The 25,922-nt window shown below is 42.1% G+C and overlaps 1 protein-coding gene across 1 annotated transcript in view; it reads left to right on the plus strand.

The window, feature by feature from the left end:
* The first annotated feature begins 614 nt into the window (after positions 1 to 614).
* The window catches only part of LOC130130564 (uncharacterized), a 47,879-nt gene continuing 22,571 nt past the window's right edge, over positions 615 to 25,922 (plus strand). The window contains exons 1-22 of the mRNA XM_056300273.1: positions 615 to 707; positions 7,046 to 9,308; positions 11,630 to 11,691; positions 13,362 to 13,400; positions 13,915 to 14,142; positions 14,422 to 14,556; positions 14,707 to 14,823; positions 15,615 to 15,787; positions 15,987 to 16,642; positions 17,113 to 17,250; positions 18,048 to 18,146; positions 18,327 to 18,361; positions 18,675 to 19,915; positions 20,021 to 20,212; positions 20,422 to 20,456; positions 20,775 to 20,936; positions 23,023 to 23,151; positions 23,268 to 23,306; positions 23,576 to 23,701; positions 23,983 to 24,109; positions 24,320 to 24,472; positions 24,949 to 24,983. Coding sequence (XP_056156248.1) covers positions 7,347 to 9,308; positions 11,630 to 11,691; positions 13,362 to 13,400; positions 13,915 to 14,142; positions 14,422 to 14,556; positions 14,707 to 14,823; positions 15,615 to 15,787; positions 15,987 to 16,642; positions 17,113 to 17,250; positions 18,048 to 18,146; positions 18,327 to 18,361; positions 18,675 to 19,915; positions 20,021 to 20,212; positions 20,422 to 20,456; positions 20,775 to 20,936; positions 23,023 to 23,151; positions 23,268 to 23,306; positions 23,576 to 23,701; positions 23,983 to 24,109; positions 24,320 to 24,472; positions 24,949 to 24,983 — 5,883 coding nt within the window. The 5' untranslated portion in view covers positions 615 to 707; positions 7,046 to 7,346. The remainder of the gene's footprint in view (positions 708 to 7,045; positions 9,309 to 11,629; positions 11,692 to 13,361; positions 13,401 to 13,914; positions 14,143 to 14,421; positions 14,557 to 14,706; positions 14,824 to 15,614; positions 15,788 to 15,986; positions 16,643 to 17,112; positions 17,251 to 18,047; positions 18,147 to 18,326; positions 18,362 to 18,674; positions 19,916 to 20,020; positions 20,213 to 20,421; positions 20,457 to 20,774; positions 20,937 to 23,022; positions 23,152 to 23,267; positions 23,307 to 23,575; positions 23,702 to 23,982; positions 24,110 to 24,319; positions 24,473 to 24,948; positions 24,984 to 25,922) is intronic.

A 25,922-nucleotide genomic window follows, 5' to 3' on the forward strand; every position in this document is an offset into this window, starting at 1 on the left:
AAACCATCAGCGGTAGGGAAAGTGCTCAACAAAGAAGGAGCAAAATAATCCGGGGAGTCGAGTAAATTCTTTATGAGACAGTAGACAGTACAAGCCTGTTTCATGCCATAAGCAATCATCAGATGTCAATCTGTTTTATATACTATATATACTATATACATCGGTTTTTTTTCCGAAACTGTCAATGGTGTTGTGAGTGCTCGACAAATGAGGAGCGGAACATATATATATTTATATATAAAAGAATGAAGTGTGTGTGTGTGTGTGTGTGTGTGTGTGTGTGTGTGTGTGTGTGTGTGTGTGTGTGTGTGTGTGTGTGTGTGTGTGTGTGTGTGTGTGTGTGTCGGCCCTATGTGATAGTCTGGCGGCCTGTCCAGGGTGTCTCCCCGACTGCCGCCCAATGACTGCTGGGATAGGCTCCAGCATCCCTGCGACCCCGAGAGCAGGATAAGCGGTTCGGAAAATGGATGGATGGAATTGTTTTATTTTCGGTCCAGTAGGTGGCGGTAATGCCTTTTTCCACTTGTACTTTTATTTCTACTGTTTCGGACGCGAACCTCATATAAAACCCAAAGAAGAAGAATTAAGACCTCAAACCTGCCTGCCTGCTATCACGGGGGTTGAGGTTTCCTGCATCGACTCTACGTTTCCGTCTGCGGCGAAAGATGGGTCGTCCAAAGCTGCGAAAACAAACGAAGTGACTAAAGGTATTGAACAACGAAAAACGGGTTTTCTAATCAATAAACGATGCTGCCTTTGCTTTTTATTTTTATTTAATGCGGAAAGCTGCGTCTGTTGCATGGCGACAGCATATGTTTGGTTAGCGGTCGCTGTGTCTGGCCTTGTTCGGTGACGCATGTCGTGCTGGAAAACAGGGCAGACCGCGGCTTTCGGCCGACCATACCCGTTTATTTTATATATCCTTTTGCAGTATTGTAGTGAAGGTGTGCTGTGCTAATATGCTAGTGAAGTCTCGATGTTACAGAGTCGTGGACTTTATTTTGCTGTTAAATGCATTCGCCATACCCAAAATGGCGACCCCATTTAAAGTAGCCGACGAACGCAACACGGCCTGACTAGAAGCTAAATAGCGTTAGCTTGCGATGGTCTTGTATTTTTGGGGATCCATTCTAAGGGCTGAGCACGGAATGAGTATACAGGATTTATTTATTTTCGTTTATGGAGGGTTAAAACCAGTCAATATTGGACACAGACATGCTCTTTGGAAACAAGGTCGCGATAACTCGGAAATGTAAACGGTGTGGATCTCTGCCAGTTGGTGAGAGACGGGCTGTTTTAAGTACGACGCTGAGCTTGACTCGAAAGGATTTTGGTAGTCAGTTAAACAGTGTGACACAGCAATGTCAGATCGTTTAGCCTTTTTGATATAAAGGAGGGAGAACCGTGGTAATTAACCGTGATTTACTTTCATGATTTATTCAATGTACAGTTACACCGCATTATGACCGTATAATCACACATGCTTTGTTCAGAGGGTCCTAATGGGGGGAGGGGGGTTAGGTCGTTATGCCACTGTATTGTTTATAAGGGTGTGGATACCTGCAGTCAATTGAAACTGAAGAAGTCACTTAGATGAGTGATGAAACGTTTCTCTAAATAAACGCTGTGTCCAGATGAACTGATTCAACTCTCCGTGATTTCCTTACCTGGAATATTGAGCATGCACAAAGATACACTGTATTGTCACTGTATAATCACACATGCCATGCTCAGAGGGCCCTAATAAAAAATCTACAGTAAAATAGTCTATAATTCAGGATTTTGGTAGTCAGTTATACAGAGTGTGACACCAGTGTCAGACTGTTGAGAATTTTTGATATTAAGGAGGGAGGAGCCATGCTAATTAAGCAGAAAGTGTAATCATACTGCGTTGTGACTGTATAATCACATATGCCATGTTCAGAGGGTCCTAATAAGAAAAAATGTTGCAGTAAAATACCATATAGTTCAGGATTTTGGTAGTCAGTTATACAGTGTGACACGGGTCAGATTGAGATTTTTTTATGTTAAGGAGGGAAAACCATTGTAATTAAGCAGACGTTGCACATGGTTTTATGACCATATAATCACACATGCCATCTTCAGAGGGTCTGAATAAAGAAGTGCTGCAATAAAATTTCTTAAAATTCCGAATTTTTGTAGGCAGTTATACAGTGTGACTACAGTGCCAGATTGTTGAGACTTTTTGATATTTAGAAAAGACAACCATGGTAAGTAAGCAGAAAAGTGCAGTAACGTTGATCGTGTTATTATGTATAGTTTAACATGCCATGTTTTGTCATTCTGAACTTTTTAATATAGATTTTCCAGATTCTGAAATGCATTCCGTACAAAAATGCAAACTGTACAGTCACTGTTTATTTCGGTTTTTCTTTTGATCAGGGACCGAGGATGGTTACTGTAGTCCTTATTCTTTTCAAAAATATTAAAAAGGAGCCCCCTATAGGTGCTATAACGTTACTTTTAAAGTGGCTCGGAAAATTCAAATAAGTTGTTGAATAATAAGCCAAGTTCACCCTTGTTTTAAAAATTGTCATTTGGCACAGTACAGTGTCTTCACATTGGTCACATAAATGGATATAAAGAACGGGAATGTAATGCGGTTTTTTTCTTGTAACTGTTAAAAAGTATTGAAGAAGGTTGAATCAGTTCATCTGGATACGTTTATTGACAGATACATTTCATCACTCATCTAAGTGACCTCTTTAGTCAAAACTGACTGGTAGGCATCCCCACCCTTATAAACAATACAGTTGCATAATGACCAAAACAACAACCAGTTTCATATGCAAATATAGATGTGACAATTAACTAGAGTTTCAGTCGCCATGTCAACTGTTCACAGATGATTTGGGAATGTTTGCAACGACAGCATTGTAAGATGGCGACAGATGTACTCTTAGCTGCCCCCCTCCGCCGGTTCAGGGATGGCCATTCACTCTTAACATAGATGGCCTCTTTGACTCCCTGTTCAAACCAGCGTTCCTCCGTATCAAGGATGTGCACATCCTCATCCTTGAACGAGTGGCCACTGGCCTGTAGATGGGTGTAGACTGTGGAGTCCTGACGTGTTGGCTGTACTGTGTTGTGACATTCTCTTGGCCAGCGTCTGTTTAGTTTCCCCAATGTACAAGTCACGGCAATCCTTGGGGTGGAATAACTTCTGGCACAGCGTGTTTTGGGGTTTGAAGCAACTGAGACGCAGTGTTTGGAAAATATGCATCTCAACTTTTCCGAAACTCCCACCACATGCGGAATCACCGCTGGTTTACACTTAGGCAGCAGTTGTCCTTCTCTCTTCAGTCGGCTGGTGCACTGTTTGGGCGTCTTCCTGGCTTTGACAAATGCCTCGTTAGGATATCCACCCTTAACCAAGCCCCGTTTAATGTGGGATTTCTCCCCTTCACCAGACGCTGTGTGGGTGGGGATGACTCCTAGTTTGTGTTCCAGTGGATGATGAGAGTCAATCCTTAAGTACTGATCAGTATGTGTTGGTTTATGGTAAACGCCAACAATCAAATGTTCCCCATCATCAATTGCAATTTCACAGTCTAAGAAGGCTAACCTGTCATTTTTCACATCCTCCCTGGTGAACTTGATGTGGTTGTCCATAGAGTTGATGTGGTCGGTGAAATGTGGTACATCCTGAGATTTAATTTTAACCCAGGTGTCATCCACAAATCTGAACCAATGGCTAGGTGGTGTCGCAGGATAGGGCATCAGAGCCCTCTTTTCCGTTTCCTCCATATACAAGTTGGCCAGTACATGTGAGACTGGGGAACCCATAGCACACCCATGCCTCTGCCTATAGTACTGCCCCCTGTGTGTAAAGTACGTGGACTAAAGACAGTTTCAGGAGCAGACACACTGTGTCATTGTTAAGGGTGGTCTTATTGCTAAGGGTGGGGTCGTTTTGTAATTTCATATGGACTACCTCCACTGCTTCATGAACAGGAACGCACGTGAAGAAAGACTTAACATCATAAGAGACCATAATGATGTCCCTCACCTTATCCACAAAGTCCATAATGTTCTGAATGTGAAATCAAAGAAGGTTGAATCAGTTCATCTGGATACAACATTTACTGACATATGTTTCATCACTCAGCTAAGTGACATCTTCAGTCAAAGCTGACTGAAGGTATCCCCATCCCTTATAAACAACACAGTTGCATAACGACCGAAACCAGTGACCAGTTTCATATGCAAATATGGGTGTGACCATTAACTAGAGCTTCAAAGGGCATGTGTACTATTCACAGTGGACTAGGGAATGTTGCAATCACAGCATTGTAAGATGGCGACAGATGTTACTCTTAGACCCCCAACCCCCCACCCCGACACGTTAGCTCTCCTGTGTTGTGCTATTCTTTTGGCCAGCGACTGTTTAGTTTCCCTTCCTGGCACTTAACCGCATACACTATATTGATCTGTTTGTGCCAGGGGACCCGATCCTTGGGGTGGACCAACTTCTGGCGCAGTGTGTTTTGGGGTTTGAAAGCAACTACACGTCTCAGCTTTTCTGACACTCCTGCCACTGGTTTACGTGTAGGCAGCTGTTGTCCTTCTCCTCTGTTCGATTGGCTGGTGCACTGTTTGGGAGTTTTCCTGGCTTTGACAAACACCCAGTTAGGATAACCACACTTAACCAGGGCCTATTTGATGTGGGATTTCTCCCACATTAATCATGTCGCCATCTTACAATGCTGTGATTGCAACATTCCCTGGTCCTCTGAATAGTACACATGGCCTTTGAAGCGCTAGCTCAGTGGTGGCTAACCATGTGCCATGGAGAGCCATGTGTATGCAGGTTTTCATTCCATCCTGACTCCACACCAGTTGATTTCACTGATGCATTCTTTCTCTTTGGTTGAAGCGTTGCTGATCAGTGAAATCACCTGGTGTGGAGTCCGGCTTGAATGAAAACCTGCATACACATGGCTCTCCATGGCACATGGTTAGTCATCCCTGCTCTAGTTAATGGTCACCACCATATTTGCATATGAAACTGGTTGTTGGTTTCAGTTGTTATGCAACTGTAATGTACTGTATTGTTCATAAGGGTGGGAATACCTGCAGTCAGTTTGACTCCGAAAGTAGACTGCATACCAGCACAAAATGGCACCAATATAAATCGGAGCTGTGTTTCTAGACCATGGTCTGCTGAAACTTGTTTTCAAGTTGGAAAAAAGATCACTATCACTCTGTATGTTGGCGTTTTTCACAGTAAAGACAAGACTAAACTTTCCAACTTGAAGTGCTTGACATCTTGGAACTAGAAACATTTTTTTACAGACACATGGGAGAAGTATCTGATCACTCAAATGAGGTTTACTTCACCAATATGCATTAAAGCCTCATTCTGACAGTGACGGTCTTTAAGCAAGCCCTCTGCAAGGCAAGGCAGCATTATTTGTAGAGCGCATTTCATACATGTGCAATTCAATGTGCTTTACATAAAAATAGGATACAATAACAAGATAAAAAAGGGAAGAATTAAGATGGAAAATATGTATTATTTTCCCTGCATTTTTTTTTTAAGTAGCCACTGGTAATTTGGCACTGTTGATGATGATGATGATGATGATGATCATGATGATGTTTTTTAACACTTCAGTTCACTGTTGGCATGTGTCATCTATATATAAGTCACTGATGTTATGCATTAAGGGATATATACTTGCCACAAGATGGGTTCGGTTTTGGGAGCAGTATTTGCAGAAGGGCATGTCAAGTGCACATTGAGTGTAATGAACTGTGCCATCCTCTGGGATCGGGATGCAATGCGCGCTTGATATCCAGCACATGAACGTGCATTTGAGACCGCAGTACCAGCACCACTGCAATCTTTCTCACCATGCTGTTCCATTCTTCGTCGATGTCGGGGCCATCCCTCTCCTGAAGAAGACACTTTGTCTTGTCATCCAGGGTCTCCACACTGCCTACTCCATTGGGACTGTAAGGGCAGACACTGACAGGAAAAGGGAGAGAAACTTGCAAATAGGGAACCACAGGCTTTGATGTTCTACAGCATCAACAAAGTAAAAGGAAAAACTTGATCCAGAATTCTACATTCAACACCTTAAAACTCAGTTCTACGTGCTTTGCAATAGACTGGGATGTAGTTTGGTAGCAACGTTACGTAGTGCATTCTTCCATTCCATCAGTGTTGTCATGAACAAGTTGACATGCTCTGTGCTGACTTTGAGCTTATAAGGGAACTAAAAGAAGAAAAAAACTTTTCCATTTCTCCATATAATGTGCTCTGAGAAGGGTTGAATCTCCTGCCATTAATTTAGATGGGCAGTTATAAATTGTGTGACGTTGCATAAAATTGTTTAGCAGACAAATTCCAAGTGAAGTATAGATAACCTATTTCTCCAAGATTATATATTTATTTTTTGGGCAACACTCGAATGATTCCTAAGCTGATGTACGTAGTATGTAATAGGCGTTGTGAGGACAGATTGCTTCATGATTCCAACGCCTTCTAATCCCTAACATCTAACCCAATAAATAATGATGTAATGTCTAACTGATATGCATTGTTCTACCTGTCTCAAGTTGTCATTTTAAATGTCGGGAAGCTATTGTATATTGTCCAGAACTCTCAAAATGCTTAAATGTTTATTTTGAAAATAATTGTGTCAAAGATACAACAAATTGGAGCATTAGCTATGTTGTCATTTTGTTGTCACTCTCACTGACTTCACTCAACAGTAAGAATGTAGATGAAATTAATCATACAGCTTGTAACTTCTTGTTTAACTGCTTTGACCTTTTTCCCTCTTTCTTTACCTATGCTCTATTGCTTTTGCCTGCTCCATGCTCTGTCACCAGTGGAGAGCAAGAAGTGCTCTGAAACAAATTCCTGCTATAGGAATTGTAATAAAGATAGGAAGTACTGGACTGGACCAATATGTCAGAGAGCTTTCATGATGATGGTGATTTCATGCTTCTCAATGCTGAGGTCCGGTCTTATTGAATAACAGTTTTTCCCTTTTTTGTTTGCTAACTTTTTCAGCTTTGCGTTGCTAGTGGACCGTTGTAAGCCTTCTCCTGCCCCAAGGCCCCTAACAAGCCCCCTGATTGGAGGGCTTACGGGGAGCTCACTCCTGATTGGCCAGCAGGCTGCTTCTCTGCAGCTGGCTCAGATCAAAGCTCAGCTCGCCGTCGCGCAAATAAACAACTTTATCGTCGCTGGCAACCGAGCTGTTGCCTCAACTACCAACTCTAACCCTTCCGCCCCTTTTATACCAACAACACCTCCCTCGCCTACTGCTGCAGCCATCAATCTCCTTAACCTTTTGAAGGTTGCTAACACAATGGCCCATCCTCTGTACAATCCTTATGCTTCAGGGACACAGAGATCTGTACAGGGGCAGTATGGAATGACTAGTACTAAGGCAGGGATGGACACTACAGGGATGGACATTGCAGGGATGGACACTGTTGGGGCATCCAGGCACCTGGGCCCTGGGTCTAGCCTAGGATCATCCAGGACCTATTCTGTGAGCTCCAGAAATTCTGGGGAGCTGCACTGTTCTATGCTTTCCCAGTCAATGGCTTACAGGTCTGAGCAGAGTACATCAATGTTGCCCACAGAATTGGAACGCACCATAGACAGTCATATCAGCAGAGCTAGAGAGGAGGTTAGACTACTTAGCCAGTCAAAGCAGCAGCAAGAGCTGCAGGCAACACACCAGGATTCTCTTCTAATGAAGACTTCCAGAGATGAGACCCATTCCTTTGCAACAGGGATGAAACCCTATTCTATGTCTTCAACCTCTGCCTCCAAAAGGCATTTGGCTGGACGCTCAAGTGATCAAATTGCTAGTGGCTCCTCGGACTGGTTGGAGAGCCACCAGACACCATCCAGTGTTGCCGCCTCAAGTTTCTATTCATCCTCACCCTCCTCTTCTTCAATACAAAGCATGCCCCTATCCTACTCTTCCAAATCTTCTAGCTTTGTAAGTGGCAGTGATGACAGAAGTAGTGCTTCCAATGCAAGAGAGGATGGTGTGAGTTCTATTCCAGGTTTAGGGGATTATTCAGAATCCAGCCAGCCCTACTCATCAACTGCCACAAACTCTAGTCGACCTAAATATACATCTGAATCTGCTACAGACATCCTTCAGCGCTTTGGTCTCTCCAAGGAAGACATGGAGCTTTTCTGTGCCTATCCTGATGATCAGATTACCCCTGCCAATTTACCATTCCTGTTGCGGGACATCCGCATCCAAAAGGCAAAGAGAGCAGCAGTCTACGAGACAGTTATGGGTCCCCAGCCTTCCACTAGAGGGAGAATTAGTGGTTCTGACCATTTGGGTGTTTCTGGAGGGGTAATGAAACATCAAGAAGAAGTAGCCCCAACCATTCGCCAACCTAGTAAAGTTATTGACTATGGACATAGTAGTAAATATTCTGGAGGGTTTGTTGATGAGATTAGTGGAAGGAGTAGTAGTGTTGGAGCTAGTGGTAATGACAGTGAGAGCTTGTTAGATAGTTACTTAAGTAGCAGTCGTAACCGAGAAACCCTGCCAAAAAAAACAGGATTGGAATCTCGCACTGTGGCTTCTCGAAATCAGACAAGCTCTACAACGGGTCCTAGTTTTTCTTTCACTTCAATGTTGAGCTCTATCACCCCTCCAAGTAAAGACCAAATCCAGATACCGAGCCAAGACCAAACCACACGAACTTCGAGACAGGACCAGACCAACCATCCGACTTTGAGTCCCATTCTGAAGAAAAAAGACACAGACATGAGAAACATACAGCTCAAAGCTTCTGTTCGGGTGAAGGAACCTGGAGCTGACCACCTGGCACAGACAGTGAAATCAACTCATCCACCCTGCATTGTCAGTGCAATGAAACCTAGTAAAGGGGACAATGCAGCTAATGATCAAACACAGGGTCAAGGGTCTCTGGTTGGACATAAAATGCAGCAGCAACAACTGCAGTATCCGCATCAACAGCAGATATGGCCTCCAGTTTTTGCCGTTCCTCCTCCTCCTCCTCTTCCTCCTCATCCTCCTCCTCAGGTCCTTGGTCTCTCTGACACTACTACTAGAATCCAGCCACCAATGATTTTCCCGAGGCCTCCCATGGTTCCACCTCCACTCTTCCCGGGACAGATGCCCCCTTTCACACCTACACCTACTCCAGAGAAGATGACGATTACCAAGAAGTTTCCGACACAGACCATGATTAGTGACTATACAGCAGCCACACCAAGGATCTTTCCCCATACCTGTTCTCTGTGTAACAAAGAATGTTCTCAGATGAAGGTGAGTAGAAGGCTGCACTCTGTTATTCCTCTAGGAATTTGTGGAGTTTTTTTTGTTGTTTGTTTTGTTTTGTTTTTTTAATGTCTCCAAATGTGACCTATTTTTTCCGAGTTAAAATTGCTGATTTTTACTTTTTTCAGTGCACTTGTGGTTTAGGATATTGTTTTGATACTGCTTCAAAATTGATCTAGTAATTTTGTTAACGAGTCATTTATTAATGCACAGAATGGAGTGCAAATTAATTCTTGGAGGGATTATTGAACATTGATTGCACAAGTCTTATACAACACCAGATTCTGGTGTCCCCCAACAAGAGACTACACCTAATGTACCAAAATGTTTCAGTCGGTCCTGCCGCATCTTGGCTGTATGTTGTCTTTTTTTTTTTTTTTTAATAAAAACAGGATTTCATGTTAATTTTAATCAGCGGTGTGTCAGTTGACTGAAAACTGGAACAAATTCTGAATTTAAAATTCAGGCTGATGAAAATCACTCAGTGGTGTTGGCCACTACTTGACTGACAAGTGTTGTGTTTGAACAGTTTTGTGTGAAATAAAAATAAAATTGAAAAATAATTCATCTTCAGACAGTTTTTGGAAATGTCACAAAAAGCACGAAAATAAAACTTTTCAACTAAAATTTTCAGTGCTATTCCATTAGGTTTTTGAGATCACTTTTGTACATTTGTAGCTTTTTTGTAAATTTAGTCATTTTATATTGACTTTGATAAAATGACTTTTCATTTGTTGTAATTGATTTGTTATTCTCCTTTTTCAAGTTTTCATTCAGCGCTATTTTTTAGTCAATCTGTTTTTGTATTTTCTTTAAGTCTGTATTGATCTAATGTGGGGAGGTGGAGTCATTTACGTTCAAGTTTCATAAAGTATCCTGTTAAATGTGGATAATCCATTTTGTAAAAGTGATGCCAGTGAAGGACCTCTTTGATTTTGTGTTTAGTTCATATTCACTTTTTCAAATCTTTGTGTAATCTGACTTTTTATTTTTGCCTCAAAATTTTGCTCGAAGAGAAGCGCTCTGTGTTGAACATGATCTGTAAGCTTTGTTAGATTCTCCAGGAAACATCACCACCCTACCACCTTTTTTTAATTTTTGGAGATTTTTGTCCCAACCCACACTTCACAGTGAATCTAGCTGAAACGAGATTAACCAGAACACAGTATACATCGACCGAAGAACTACATACAATAGCATCGAGAACTCAAGATGGACTCTTTTTTTGTTTTGTTTTCATTTATTTGCCTGTTGTTTTCGCAATTATTGACTATGATTGTTGAAATAGCTGCTTCACAGGTATCTTGCATGACTGTAAGTGGACCTACATTTCCCATGACCAACGAGGGGGAGGTAGAGGGATCAGATATGGTTGAATGTGTTATCAGGTGCATTTTTGGCCTGCTGGTCAGATGCAACTGATTTCTTGTAAACCACAAGAAAAGCATGGCGTCATAAACAATGGATTGTCACAACTGCCCCTACACTTTTCCCCCTGATGATCACCTGACACAGCTCTGCTGTACAGCAAGATTGTTCTCAGCAGATGTTTGTTTTAAAATGTCTGAGGAATATGAGAAGAAAGAAGATGAAAGTTAATTTTTTGTCATCGGTTTTACAAATATGTTTCACATGGACTTTTTGGGACTTTATCCATCTGTTGAAAATGTAACACTTCTGTTAAACTAATCTTGGAAAGCCATCACTTACAAGGAAAAACTAAGAAGACTTGTGAAATCTTGAAGATTGCCTGATGTATGGTAAAAGTTAACCATGTTTTTGCTGATTTGTGATGGTGATGCTTGTATTGTGGCAGCACGGTGGCACAGTGGTTAGCGCAGTCGCCTCACAACAAGAAGGTCCTGGGTTCGAGCCCCGGGGTACTCCAACCTTGGTGGGTCATCCCGGGTCGTCCTCTGTGTGGAGTTTGCATGTTCTCCCCGTGTCTGTGTGGGTTTCCTCCGGGGGCTCCGGTTTCCTCCCACAATCCAAAGACATGTAGGTCAGGTGATTTGGCCATACTAAATTGTCCCTAGGACAATGTGTGTGTGTGTGTGTGTGTGTGTGTGTGTGTGTGTGTGTGTGTGTGTGTGTGTGTGTGTGTGTGTCGGCCCTGTGATGGCCTGGCGGCCTGTCCAGGGTGTCTCCCTGCCTGCCGCCCAATGATTGCTGGAATAGGCTCCAGCATCCCTGCGACCCTGAGAGCAGGATAAGCGGTTAAAGATAATGGATGGATGCTTGTACTATTGGTGAGAATGATTATCATGATGAATGCCTGCCATAATGCTTTATTTATGTTTGGTTACTAGGATTGGATCACCCATCAGAACACCAGCCTCCACATCGTGAGCTGCAGACGCCTCCGAAACGAGTCAGTTGTTGACTATGTTTTGATTTTATTTATTTATTTATCCTCTGTAAAGACAAGGGGACTCTGCAGTATGGTTTTTTTTTTTTTTTTTTTTTTGGATGGAGGGTTTATCAGTAATGATAATGTACTAGTCAGTGTAACACTGGGAGTGTTTTCCGGTGCTCTTAAAACAAGCTGAAATTTGCCCTCTTTTAAGTGGACATACCGTTCATATTGGATCAGTCCTTTTTGTTTTTACATTGTCGGTTCACCTGAAAAAAGACCCAAGCCTACATAATGTAGCAAAATGCTAGGTGAAACGGGGTCCGAGTTAATTTTGAGTCTTTACAAATAAACAAAAAATAAGGTGCTAACTAATTAATAGATTAGATTTCACAAGAGGCTGAAGTCTCTTGTGAAATCCTGGAAGGTCGAAGGTAACCAGGTGTGAAATTATCCAGGAATTGCCTTGTAGAATTTCTTAACGAAACTGAAATCATAAAAAGACAAACCTGGCCCAAGGTGACATAGAAATGTTTTTTAAGGGCATCCGGGTAGGGAAGCTGGATGTTGTCGCTCCTCTGGTTGGTCGGGATGCTTGTTCGGGGGGGAGGGGGAACTGGGGGAAGAGCGTGATCCTCCCATTCGCTACGTCCCCCTGGTGAAACTCCACAGTCAGGTGAAAAGAAGCTGCTGGCGACTCCACATGTATTGGAGGAGGCGTGTGGTAGTCTGCAGCCCTTCCCGGATTGGCAGAGGGGGTGGGGCAGCGACCGGGACGGCTTGGAAGAGCGGTGTAATTGGCCAAGTACAGTTTGGGAGAAAAGGAAGGGGGGAATAAAATAAGAAGTGTTTTTTAAATTAAATATTTAGTAATTTTTTTTCTCTTTTTGCCTACCTGAACACTAATTTCAGGTCTGGGTTTTTCTTTGAATGTTCCTTTTCATCCAGGGATGGGCAACATGATCCAGAAAGGGCTGATGTGAGTGCAGGTCTTTGTTCCAACCAAGCAGCTAAACGCCTAAGTCTAATAGTCAACCAATATAGTCTTTGCTAAGGACCTTGATTTGTAGACTGAGGTGTGTAACTGCGGCACGGTGGTGCATTGTTAGCGCAGTCACCTCACAGCAAGAAGGTCCTGGGTCCAAGCCCCAGGGTTGTCCAACCTTTGGGGTCGTCCTCTGTGTGGAGTTTGCATGTTCTCCCCATGTCTGCGTGGGTTTCCTCCGGGTGCTCCGGTTTCCTCCCACAGTCCAAAGACACGTAGGTCAGGTGAATCGCCCGTACTAAATTGTTCGCAGGTGTGAATGTGTGGGTGTGTGTGTCAGCCCTGTGATGGACTGGCGGCATGTCCAGGGTGTCTGCCCACCTGCCGCCCAATGACTGCTGGGATAGGTCCAGCATCCCCGCGACCCTGAGAGCAGGATAAGCAGTTTCAATAATGGATGGATGGTGTGTAACTGTTTGGGTGGAACAAAGACCTGCACCCACACCAGCCCTCTCTGGATCATGTTGCCCATCCGTACGATAAATCAAAGACAAAAGCACTAAATATTTTTGGCTGTAATCTGGTAAAAAAAAAAAAATCGGTGCTGACTTGAGAAAATATTTACTTTCTAACATTGTGCCACTCATATGGAGCCAAAGGTGTGATGAACTGTTGACATTTATTGGGTTTTTGCATCTCCCAGGTACCCAGACTGGGATGGTACGGAGGCACATTTGTCAAGGTGAGTTCATATCAGATTAACAAAGTCAGATTACATTAAGTTTTGCTCACTGGGAAAATTAGTGACCACAACAGTCAATAAAAGAATACCCCTCCACCCCTTTTATACCAACAACACCTCCCTCGCCTACTGCTGCAGCCATCAATCTCCTTAACCTTTTGAAGGTTGCTAACACAGTGGCCCAGATGTTGTTACCTTTCTTTTATCAAAAGAAAGGTAACAACATAATCTAACAACAATTGAACATAACGCAGTACCAGAGCCACTGAATAAAATGCATAAATGGAGGTGAAAAATCTGAATTGAAGGCTTTTCTAAGCCAAATAAATTTACACAAATTAAATTTGAGTTGTTGGTGGGCAAGGAACTAAAGTACTTTTAGGGATTTACTCTTCTACATACAACATTATCAGTGCATTAACAATCTTATCATTTTGCATACAGAGGCTTGGCAGCCTAAATCACATCCTGCAGTACAACTTCTTTAGCTAAGTATCTCTCTTTTCTCCCACAGTGCTGTATCCCCTTCTGTAGGTAGAGACGCCCAGTCCTCCACTTCTGCCCAAAATTCCAAACAACGTTACCAGGATGTCAGCCACAGAAGCCTTTTCTATTCCCGCTCTCGGTCCCGCTCTCCAAGTCCTCAGCGCTACCATGGCAACTTTTCTTCATCAAGCAGGACATCAACAGACTCACGAAGAGCCCATTCGCGATCACCCCATAGCTCCAGACACACCCACAGGTCTGTGAAATACACAAACGCCCAGACACTCAATCTTTTATAAACACCCTCACTTGTGTGCTGTTGACGAGCAGCTTAGCACCATCACAAAAATTACTTGAAGGGAAACATTCTAGGCTTTGGACATTATCTGTCTATATATGTTTGATATATTATATATCAAATATATATATGTACTATAACACACACTTACATATACACACATACATATACATACATATTTATTTTTATATATATATATATATATGTGTGTGTGTGTGTTTGATAACACTCTTTTAGCAGCCACAGAAGCTGTTCCCGGTCCCGCTCTCCAAGTCCTCACCGCTACCATGGCAACTTATCATCAAGCAGGACATCAAGGGACTTGCGAAAGGCCCGTTCACCATCACCCCACAGCTCCAAACACACCCGCAGGTCTATACACAAACACCCAAACACTTGCTCACTTGTGTGCAGTTGTGTTGACGAGCAGTTTAGCACAATCATAAAAATTACTTCAAGGGAAACATTCAAGGTTTTCTACATTACCTGTCTATATATGTTGTTTAAATAACATTCCTTTAGCAGCCGCAGAAGCCGTTCTCGGACCCCCTCTCCAAATCCTCGCCACTACCATGGCTACTTCTCAGAATCGCGAAGGACCCGTTTGCCTTCGCCCCACAGTTCCAGACACACCCGCAGGTCTATGAGATACACAAACACCCAGACACTCTTTCTTTTATAAACACCCTCTCTTGTGTGCAGTTGTGTTGATGAGCAGCTTAGTACTACCACAAAAATTACCTCAAGGGAAACATTTAAGGCTTTCAACATTATCTGTCTATATGTTGTGTGAATGACACTACGTTAGCAACCGTAATACTGAGCAGTCTTCTGTGTGTCTCTGAAACGTGGCTCAGAGTGCTGTTGTAGTTTGGCAAATATGAAAATGTACTTCCTGGTTTGCTGATGAGCTGCATTGGGTAAGAAAATGCAAATATCGCTACTATACACAGCTATATACCGTAGCTCTGTAATTTCACATTTTCTTATTTAATGCAGGAAGTAAGTTCTTAGGTCATGGATGGTCCGCCAGTGATATTAGGGGTGGACGTTTTCCTGCAGTTTCACAGTTGTTAGAGACACGCAAAGGACTGCTCAATATTATGGCTGCTAATTGGAGTGTTATTTCTACAGCATGTGTTGAGATAATGTTAAATCACAATTGTTTCGCTTTAAACTTAACTCACTCACCAGAATCACCTATCCCCCTTAAACATAACCTCCAGCATTTTACACTCCAAAGATTTCTCAACTTGGTCACAGCCAGCTAACTCGCTCGCTAAATCACAAAATCCTTCAGCACACATAGAGCACTTAATAAAGACGATTGGTGCTTCAGCATAAGAACAGAATCTGTGTAGCTAAATGAATGTAAAGGAAATACAATAATAATTAACTTAACTGACAGACTGGTTTCATGACATCACCAGGTTGCGGTCTCGATCCCCTCAACGTACATCCCCTCCCTCTTCCTCCTCCTCGAGTGGCCGTCTTTTCCAAATAAGGAGCCATGAGAGACGTTTGGCACCAGAGAGATCCTCGGGCTACAAACAAGAGGAGACCAGTGCAGAGAGACTGGCCAAGAAACTGCTGGAGACATCAGGTTAGACGGTGAAAAGATGCTAGGGGTGGTGGTGGGGTATTTGCAGATTCATCATACAGTACCTGATCTTTCTGATAAGAAATTCTTGGAAATCTCTGGTATGAAAAGTTGAAAAAAAAAGAAGATTCAAAGAAGTAGGATACCCAGACGGTTTGTCTAACATCTCGTCATTTCCCCTGTCTCTCTCTCATCCCTGCAGCTGTCCATTTCACATCAGACAAGTCAGAACTGAAGGCCATGGTTCAGTCGCTGGCCCCTGCTTTACTAGCTGAGATAGCCAAGTTGAAGTCCTCCTCTTCTTCCACTAAAGGAGGAAGATGCTCCTCCTCTCCCTCTACAGGAGAAAAGCACACTTTTAGTGCCTCCAAAGAAGGCAGGCACTCCTCTTCTTATTCTGGTAAAGGATTGACGCTTACCACCTTTAAAGAAGGAAAGAGCTCCTCCTTAAAAGAAAGAAAGAGCTCCTCATCTAAAGGAAAGAGCTCCTCATCTAAAGAAAAGAGCTCTTCCTCAAAAGAAAGAAAGAGCTCCTCATCTAAAGAAGGGAAGAGCTCCTTAAGAGAAGGAAAGAGTGCCTCATCTAAAGAAGGAAAGAGCACCTCTTCTCTTTCCACTAAAGAAGGAAGGAGCTCCTCTTTCTCAAAAGAAGCAAAGAGTTTTTCCCCCATGAAAAGAAAAATTTCTTCCATCTCAAAAACAGGAAAAAGCTCTATTTCCTCAAAAGAAGGAAAGAGCTTGTCCTCTGGAAAGAGCTCCTCTAAAGGCGGAAATAATTTCCCCTCTACCTCCACCAGAGGAAAGAGGCCTGCCTTGCAGGCCTCCTCATCATCCACACCTTCATCAGCAGAGAAGAAGGTTTGTCTCTGAATTTTCTAATGCTGAGTGTTGTGTGGATATTTGTGTCTCATATCCAGGTTTGTGTTTTTTGTCTTTCTATGGGTGTACTTGAAGTATGCGTGTGTTTTTGCTTACATAATGAAGCTGGTGATTTTTGGCAACTACCAACCAGGAGTTAGATGAATTTTCTCACCATCTCTGTGTCTACCTGTTCTGCCCATCCATCTCTCCCATCTCCCTCTGAAAAGTTCCTCTGACGATTTCTTATTTTATCCCTCCTGTCACCATTCATCCTTCCTGAGTTTTCCTCCTCATACACCCATCCATCCTCTGTCTTTTTCATCACTCTATGGCTCTTACCATTTCTGGGGTCTATCCTCATTGTTTTTCCTTCTGTTTTTTTTCCACACAATTCACTCTAACCCTTTCAACCTTCATTGTCCCATCCACCGTTACATCTTTCTGCTTTTCATTCCTCTGCTGCCCAGGTTCGTAGGCCCCCCCCATCTGGAGCCTTGTTGAGACTAAAAGGGATTCCAACATTTACCAACAATGAGCAACTGCTTGCTGCTCTGGAGTGCTATGGCAAAACCACCATGGCCTTACTGCTCACTTCCCTGGGGGAGGTAAGCCAAGCGTGTGTGTGTGTGTGTGTGTGTGTGTGTGCGCGTGTGCGCGTGTGTGTGTGCGCGTGTTGTCCAACTAGCAACACATTCATTTGCTTGATAGGAAAGTTCCACCCTGAAAACAGTGTTGCACTTAAAATATAACTGCAAAGTGTTATACCAGGCTTTTTGTTTTCGTTTTCAGTCTTGAAATCTCCTTTTTGGCTGTGCTTCCTTTTCTCTCATCTGCCTTGACACATCTAGGGGCACTTTGGTTTGCCACTTCCCAAAATCCCCAGAGTGACCACACATAATGTAGTCTTTTCACTGTGTGAGCTGCATTATATTTGGATCATGAGGCTAGTGTTGGTTGAAAAAAAAAAATCAAGGCTACCCCCTGTTTCTCTGAAGAATATCCTGTGGAATTTTATTTTAAGAGCGCGGTTAGCAGATCGGGCATGATTGTAGTCATTAGAAGGTCCTCACAATTAGCAAGGAATAAATGTAATGTATGCATGTGGGGAAGTCTGGCCTGAGTGGAACAATTGAGCATTAAATTAACAAATAAATTAACAAAACTCAACACATAACAATTGGAACATCTTGTGCACACATCTACACCCTGACGTCCCACCGCTCACTAACAACTCCAAAGCTACTGCTTAAATACTCCTGAGTTGATCAGCAGCACCTGAGTTTAGGCTGCACCACTACAGCAAGGAAAGCCAACGCTTGGTACCAATTGAGATGATGATAGGACAAATGGTTGTGTTCTCACCCACTTTGTCACAATGCATATAATATTTCTGTCTGTTTAGGCGTCTGTGTGTTTTGAGAGAACAGAGGATGCAAACACTTTGCTCAAATGCAAGAACTTCACAATCAATGGAGCTCCAATCAAGGTTGTTACAGAGGAGGTAAAACTCAGTGACTTTGTTTTATTTTACCTTCCCCTGCACTTTTTCTCCAACTCTTAATATTCAGCCTCTTTTTGGTAGTTGCCCTTTTTCCTGTTTTTCAGCTATTGCTCTGGTTTCATGGCGATATTAATACATTCATAGCAATGTCTAACAATGTCTGATTGCCTCTGTCTGCAGGAGAACTTTACTGAGGAGCAAAAGACGCTTTCAAAGTAAGTTTTTGGTTTTCTTTTGATTCTTAACCCATTCTCTGGTGGCTTCTGTATCATTGGAGGGCTGAAACCAAAGCTTATTTTTACTGATGTGCTCATGTTTGCTCACTCTAAGTAACTTCAACCATACACCAGAAATGTAAATGCAAGTCAGATGAGTGAATGATTTGCATATGAAACTGACAAAAATATGTCTAAAGGAGAGGCATTTGCATCAAATATTAACTAGTTTAAACTGACCTTGGAAATATGTATCTCCTTTTCTCCTCACTCTGGTTTCTTTGCCTCTACGCTCGCTCTTTCCCCCAACCAGTCCACTCAAACCGAAAACCAGCATAGTCACCGCTAAAAACAACCCAAGGCTCCCAACTCCCAACATTACCGCAATAACTAACACCTCTCAAAAGCCATCGCTGTTTGCTCAAAGGAACCTTATATCTGTGCCCATCGACAATAGAAATATGACCTTGCCCAAGGTCAAAGGTGGATCTACCATCACCAAGGCTAAAGTTTTGGTTTCAAAAGCAAAGACTGTGGTTAGCAAGAACACAAATAAAGTGCAGGCAAAGAACCTTGTCAAGATGCCTGTAAAGACACCTGCTAATTCACCTATAAAGAGCTTGATACAAGGGACTTTGAAGAAGACCAAGGCTAAAGGAGGGAATACCAAGATGAAGTGCTTAGTCAAGGTCCCACAAATTCAACTAGACTATTCTGCTCCTATTGCCAAAAAATCAGAGAATCCCATGCCAGATGAATCAGAAACCCAGGTTCAGGATTCCCTGGTGCCAGTGATGACTGGTAGTCAATCAGGAGGGGAGGCCGTGTATGAGACAATTGCTGACACACCTAGCACACAGGAACCTCAAGTCAAACGTAACAGTGTCGACATGCCCATGGACACAAATCTCAATGAAGCAACCGTAGTGTTGGAAAGTGCTACAAAGCAAGTGTTAGTTGAAGAAATGGACCATAAAGAGGCTGAGCTTAGAATGGTGGAAATTGACAAAAGTGAAGATAAGGCCTCAGATGTTAAGGAAGTGGAAATTGATGAGACAAAGAAAATTGAAAGCACTCTGACGAGTGAAATGAAACACATGCCCATGGACACAACTCTCAACGAAGCATACATAGTGTTGGACAGTGCTGCAAACCAGATGTTACTTAAAGAAATGGACCATAAGGAAGCTGAACTTGGAATAATAGATCTTGACAAAACTGAAGATAAGGCCCCAGATGTTAATGAAGTGGAAATTGATGAGACAGAGAAAATTGAAAGCACTCTCAAGGTTGAGGAGTTAAATTCAAAAACTGAGGAAATTGCACCTGCGACTCTTGCCATCAAGTCCAGTGACAATCAAGTTCTAACGGGCATAGATGAGTGCAAATCCACTACACCTGAGTGTCCCATATCGTCGCCCAAGGCTGTCGAATCTACACCCACAGGTTTGGACGTTGGTCACCAGAGCAGTCAGACGGCCACCAAAGGTTTACTAAAATCCTCACAAGAGGTATCCCCTGTGGCAGGGTCAGAAACAACCGTGTCACCAAAAGGTACGTTTCAGACAATTTATAATTTTGAAAAAAGTTAAATAACTATATGACCGTTTTTACACTTGTGACATTTTTGCTCTTAATTCAACAAACGTTGCTTTTCAGTTTTCACAAACGAGGCCTCCAAAACGGTGTGCCAAGACTCGACAGAGTTTGCCAAGCCAGTATCTGCTGAAACCAAACAAACTGCAGTACAGCCTGGAACCACCCAGCAACCAGACACCACCACAGCAGCTTCTCACACAGTTGATACAGCACCAAAACCTGAAGCCCGACAACTACATTTAAGAAAACTAAGTGAGAAGTGTGTGTGTGTGCGCGTGCGCGCACCCGGTATAAATATATATATATATATATATATACTAAAGAGCATGACAGTCGATTTATTTCATGTATGTATTCATGAAGCAATTAAGATACAATATTTCTCTTTCTCTCTGCTCCCCATGTGTCAGTACTCTGTCAGTATTCAGTACTCCTAACAACCCCCTCCCCTTTTGTTCTAGACTGTTTCAAAACAACAGAATGGAACAAGTTTCAGGTAAGCGTCATTAAATTGTACCTCTAAATCAATAATGAATACTGTTAATATCTCTTTCAGCATTGAAGTTTTGTTAATCAAAGAATTTATTAAGTTTATTCTTTTGCTGTATTAACAATAAATGTCTCTTGATCAGTGTGGTTAATAGAATGTTGTGTTTTGCATGGTAACATCATTTGGATCAGGACCTTAATTCATATCACTCGTGTTACTGTAATAGACACCCTTCCAAATTAAGTTTCGATCCTGTAATTGCAATTTCTGTGCCCAACACACACACTCATTCTACCTCTGTCTCTCCCTCTCCCTTTTTTCTAGTTCAAACGTTATTTTAGCAATGTGGGTACAAAGTTGCTGATGATAACACAGCTGCCCAAGTGGCCAGAGCAGAGCTACACACAGGAGGACCTCATCAATATGCTCAGCAAGCATGGTTACACACACGAGGACTACCTCTTCATCTTGCCACAAGAGCGAACTGTAAGTGGAGACCAGGGTGGAGGCCTGTGGGGGTCGCAAATTCACATATTTACCCTGTGGAAACTACTGCTGATGTTAATTCACTTGTTTGTTTATTCATCTGTCAGTTCTATTCATCAGTCCACTGTCTGCCCGTGTGTAGTGTCTGCTGTGTTTAATGTGTCCATCTCCCCTAGATGATTTCTGTCCAGTGTTTACGACAGACTTTAACATTCACTGTGGTGGTTTGTGTGAGTGTGTGTGTGTGTGTGTGTGTAAGTTGGAAGATATGTGTTTCAGTGTATTATCTGCCTGTAAACACTCTTGTCTCTATTGTCTGTTCTGTATGTCTTTGTCTGCCTGCCTTGTGTATCTCCTGTACTTTATATCTTTCTGTCTGTGTGTGATTGATGCCCGCTGTATCCTCTCTGCCATCTGCCTGTCTGTGGGTCTACTTTGATGAATAATAGTTAGGATATTTGCAATTAAGGATTGATGGTGTAACAGCTACACATCTGCTATCCATGAATGCATACAGCACACAATATATACAGTAGTTGCATCAGTCGATCCTCCATCCATTTCTATTGATTCATTAATCTGTCCATGAATTTGTAATACATCCACCGAGTCTTGGGCAGTATTACGGTGTACCAGAGTGTTTAGAAATCCCGAAGGTATGATGATTTTCAATACCATCAAAAATACAGACACTTCTCTTTCTATTTAACTGATAATGCTGTATTGAGGCGATGTGTTATAGTGCACAGCATGCGCCACCAGAGGTCAGCCTCTACTGGTGGAACAGGCAGCTAAGCTGAGAAAGATGGGGACTGCCAGTGTTGGGGATAATGTTACAGGACTAGTAAAAAAGAAAAATGCCTCTGCCCTTGTTTGAGAGTATTTGGGGTTTAGTCCAGATGATAAAGGTGAGCCAACCAACTAGGATGAAAGCCGACAGAAGAATTATTTGGAAGTAGAAAAATAATTAGCTGGTAATTTCTGCTCTGTAAGTCTCCTAGCTAATCAATTAAGTATGACAAGATGTGGAATCATGAAAATATTGCCACGTATAACTTTTATCTTGAGATGACTTCTTCCACCTACAAAAGCAGTTTATTAGTGACATGATTTTATTCAACTGTCAGTTTGCCACCCACACGTCATCTCCGTTCACCCCACTGATATGTCCGCTGCAGCAACAAGTGTCATTGGGTCCTCCAGTAAGGTATGCGGAATCTATAGAAGAATGGCGCTTATTTCCCATCTATTCATTATTGAATATGCCATAAGTGTTTAAACTCAGCAAGACTTGTCTAAGTAGGCTAATCGCACATTAGACACACAGTATTGTAGGCTAGACAATGTCATCGATGCTACAAATTCTGTCATATACCGTATACCCGGGTGAAATGTCAGGAAAGTATGAAAAAATAGGTACTGCCTAAGCCTACATCCACCCACACAAGTATTTTTCTGTAATTTTTGCCTCATCAACCTGTCCATGCAAATGAGTCATCATCAGCCTGTCTATCAGTCTGTCTGGCCATCCTTCGATAAATGTTCATCTCATCTTGTCCATCTGTTCATATTTAAATCTGTTAGTTCATAAATCTATCCAACATTCAGTATAAAAAGTTGCCTAGTATTGACAATCTGAATGGCTTATTTGTCATGCTTACTGGCAGGGGACTCAATTGCAGATGTTGTTTCATAATGTTAAAGTTGAATGTCATGCAAACATCCAAAAAAACATGGTCCAGATTACAGGCAGGGTCAATAACAAAAGGGTCAATCGGAGAAAAGTCCAAAAGCGAATTCAAAAACAGGCCAAGAATGTTATCAAACAAATAACGGAGTACAGGCTAGGAATGACACTGGCTATGACAGAGATGCTCTGACAAACACCCATTGCAAGGGCTGGGGTTAAATAGACGGGTAATGATTATGGTGACAGGTGTGCAGATGAAGGCTAATAGGTAGGCAGATGACAACATGTCAATGAGCAATGGCTGAAAAAACAAGAGTTGGGGTGGTAGGCGGAGTTCAGGGCATGCACAATTCAGGAAGGACAGACAGGAGTTGTGACATTATTTTTGTATTCCAGGCCTTTGTTGGAATGAATTCACCCAGGAAGCTGTTGAACTTGATAACTGACCACCGTCAAAATCCTTGGCACTTAGGAAACTGTAAACTGGAATTCTACATACTGCTTGAAGAGGTTCACATGGCACAGGTAGGCATGCACACACATCTGTACTTGTATTTATTCAGATTCACAACATGATTACCTAGCTTTTTTTGTTGTTGACATGTTCATTAAAGGAATCTATTCTGATGTGTCCTCCTCAGGACTGTTTTTATGAGTCCCTGATGAGTCTGTCTAAGACCGTAAGTGACACACACACTGAAATGTTGGTTATTTAAATATATGTGTAAACAAGATTTTTTTTTTCATTTATTATTTGTGATGGCTAAGAATGAGAGGGTTCAGAGAGAAGGTGACATGAAAGAAAAGGTCCCAAGTAGCCCTTAAGTGAGACTGAACATTAAAGAAAAACGGTGGCTGTAGAAGTACATTATAAAAAGCAACTTATGGCAATGTTATGAAATTTTCCTGACCTATGTGACTTAAATATTTGGATCCTTTCTCTGTCCAGCCTTTGGTTGACGCCCAACTGAAGGACCGTATGGTTTTCGTGGACAACGTGGATGATGCTGAGGACCTTGTGACACAAATGGCTGAGTTTGTAGGCATCAGCAGCTATCTGCCTCTAATGAGCAAGGTACACCTGCACATGCTGACCATATTCATTTGCTCTCGCTCTCTTTCTCTCAAACAAACAAACTTTAGTTGATTTGCTGATTGTTTACAGTTTTATGTTTTACTTGTTTGATCGAACAGCTACCAAAAGTGTTCCACTTGTCCATTGATAAAGTCGCTTGTCCCAAATAAGTGGATAAACATTAATGTTGAGCCTTGTCTGTATGTGACAGCCTACTTGGCCAATAAAATGATTTCAAATTCTGATTATGGGCATGCCATGCGTGTGTATGTGTCCTTCAGGTCTTTATCGAGTTTAAAACTGTGGAGGATCTCGATCATTTTGGTTATTTGGTGTGCTGCACTGGCCGCTTTTCCAGCTGCCACTTCAAAAGACTAACGGTACCATACAGCAACCCTTTAGCATCTGGTAAGCATGCTTAAATGCCATACATTGTAAAATGATTTTCTGATTTTAGTTTTTCCTGTTGGAAAACTCCTAACCTGGTACTTTTTCGAGAAATTGTCATGCTATAGCCACAAATTCACTGCTTGGGATAGCTTAGAATCTAGTTGTTAATAAGCCATTCTATTCTCACTATGTGGTTTAGACGTATTGCAATGTCTGCATTCCTTAAAGGCTCCCAGGGTGCACAGCCTGGTAACGAGGATGCTGTTCCAAATACAAATGTGATCGATCCAGTTCTGCAAGGGGCCGTCCCACCATTCTGGATGCCAGTGAGAAATCCCCCATTCTACTTTCCCACCGCCACTCCTCAATTCAGCATCCCAGGTGAGGGGTGGGGAGAGAGGGAGCTAGTGCGCGAGCGAGCTACTTAATGAGTCCGTTATGAACCGACTAGTGCTGTTTTTATGATGTAAATGCTAGGATAAATGTAGATTTAATGCAGAACATTAAGAATAAGTGATTTTCTGTTTTACCTTTTCACTATTACTTTATAGTTTTGGTGAATGCAATGATCCTGACACATTTTTATTAATCCTGATGGTACTTCGGTCACAAGTATCAGTCACTAATGTGAATTATTTGAGGGACTAAATTATACCTCCTGTTTTTTTAGCATTTTTGCATCAACAGCTGGACTAGTGACAACAGCGGGCAGAATTGATATGAATCATTTAAATATTGCCAAATTGTATAGTGTACTGAAGTTGTGATGTACAACAGTATACTGTATGTGTAGCCCTTGTGAGACGTGTGATCCATTTTGGGCTGGATTTGCTAATATTTATATATTTCTCTTTTAGCACACAAGACAATCACAAGTTTGGATGATATTACGGTAAGCTCATCTGTTGGCCCTCCTTCCTTCCTGTCTTACTTGGATTTTTTTTCCATCTGACATTTGGAAGGTTTTTACTTTACAACTCCATATAATTATGTTGAGAATGAAACAATGCCCTGGAATTCTACATTCAATATTTGTGTTTGGTCTCTGAACATTTTCAACAAATATTGGTGGATAGAAATTAAATTGCTGTGCCTCTTCTAGCATTTGGTGATGGTAGTTGTGGTCTCCATGGTGAGAGGACCTTATGCAATGTGACACCCCATTTTGGCCTTTTGAAGCAGCCATTTAATCCAACTGTCCAAAAAATTTGATGGTGTCAGCGATGTGACAGTGGTTGAAAAGTGTGGCTATAGTAACTGATGCTGATGATCAATGTGATCCAAGGCTGCACTGAGGTCCAGTAGTAGAAGCACAGAGGTGGAATCAGAGTTCATAGCTAGTAGAAGATCGTTCACCACTCTGGTCAGAGCCGTTTCAGTGGAGTGACAGGCCCTGAAAGCTGATTGAAAAGGTTCATATAGTAGTTTTCTTCTATGTGGGTCGAAAGTTGTTAATACACAACTCTCTCTAGTACTTAAGATTAGAGACTGGTCGATAGTTAAGAGACCCTGGATCGAGGTGCGATTTGACCACAGTGGTCTTAAAACTACTGGGAACAGTCCCAGAAGTAAGTGATAAATTAACAATATCCAGCATTGTAGTTCCCAGGAAAGACCATAGGTCTTTAAATTAAAGTTTTGCTGGTAAAGGGTCAAGTAGGCACATAGTTGGTTTAGAAGCTGACACGAGCATAGTCAAAGTATCAAGAGAGAGAGTCTCAAAAGCTGTGATAACAGGGACTATCAGCAAATCATTTTATAGTTATGAGTTTGGTAAGACAAGATCTGCAGGAGTACCTTGAGTTGGAAGAACTAATTTTGTTAATGATCT

This window comes from Lampris incognitus, chromosome 20, assembly GCF_029633865.1.
Source record: "Lampris incognitus isolate fLamInc1 chromosome 20, fLamInc1.hap2, whole genome shotgun sequence".
NCBI lineage: Eukaryota > Metazoa > Chordata > Actinopteri > Lampriformes > Lampridae > Lampris > Lampris incognitus.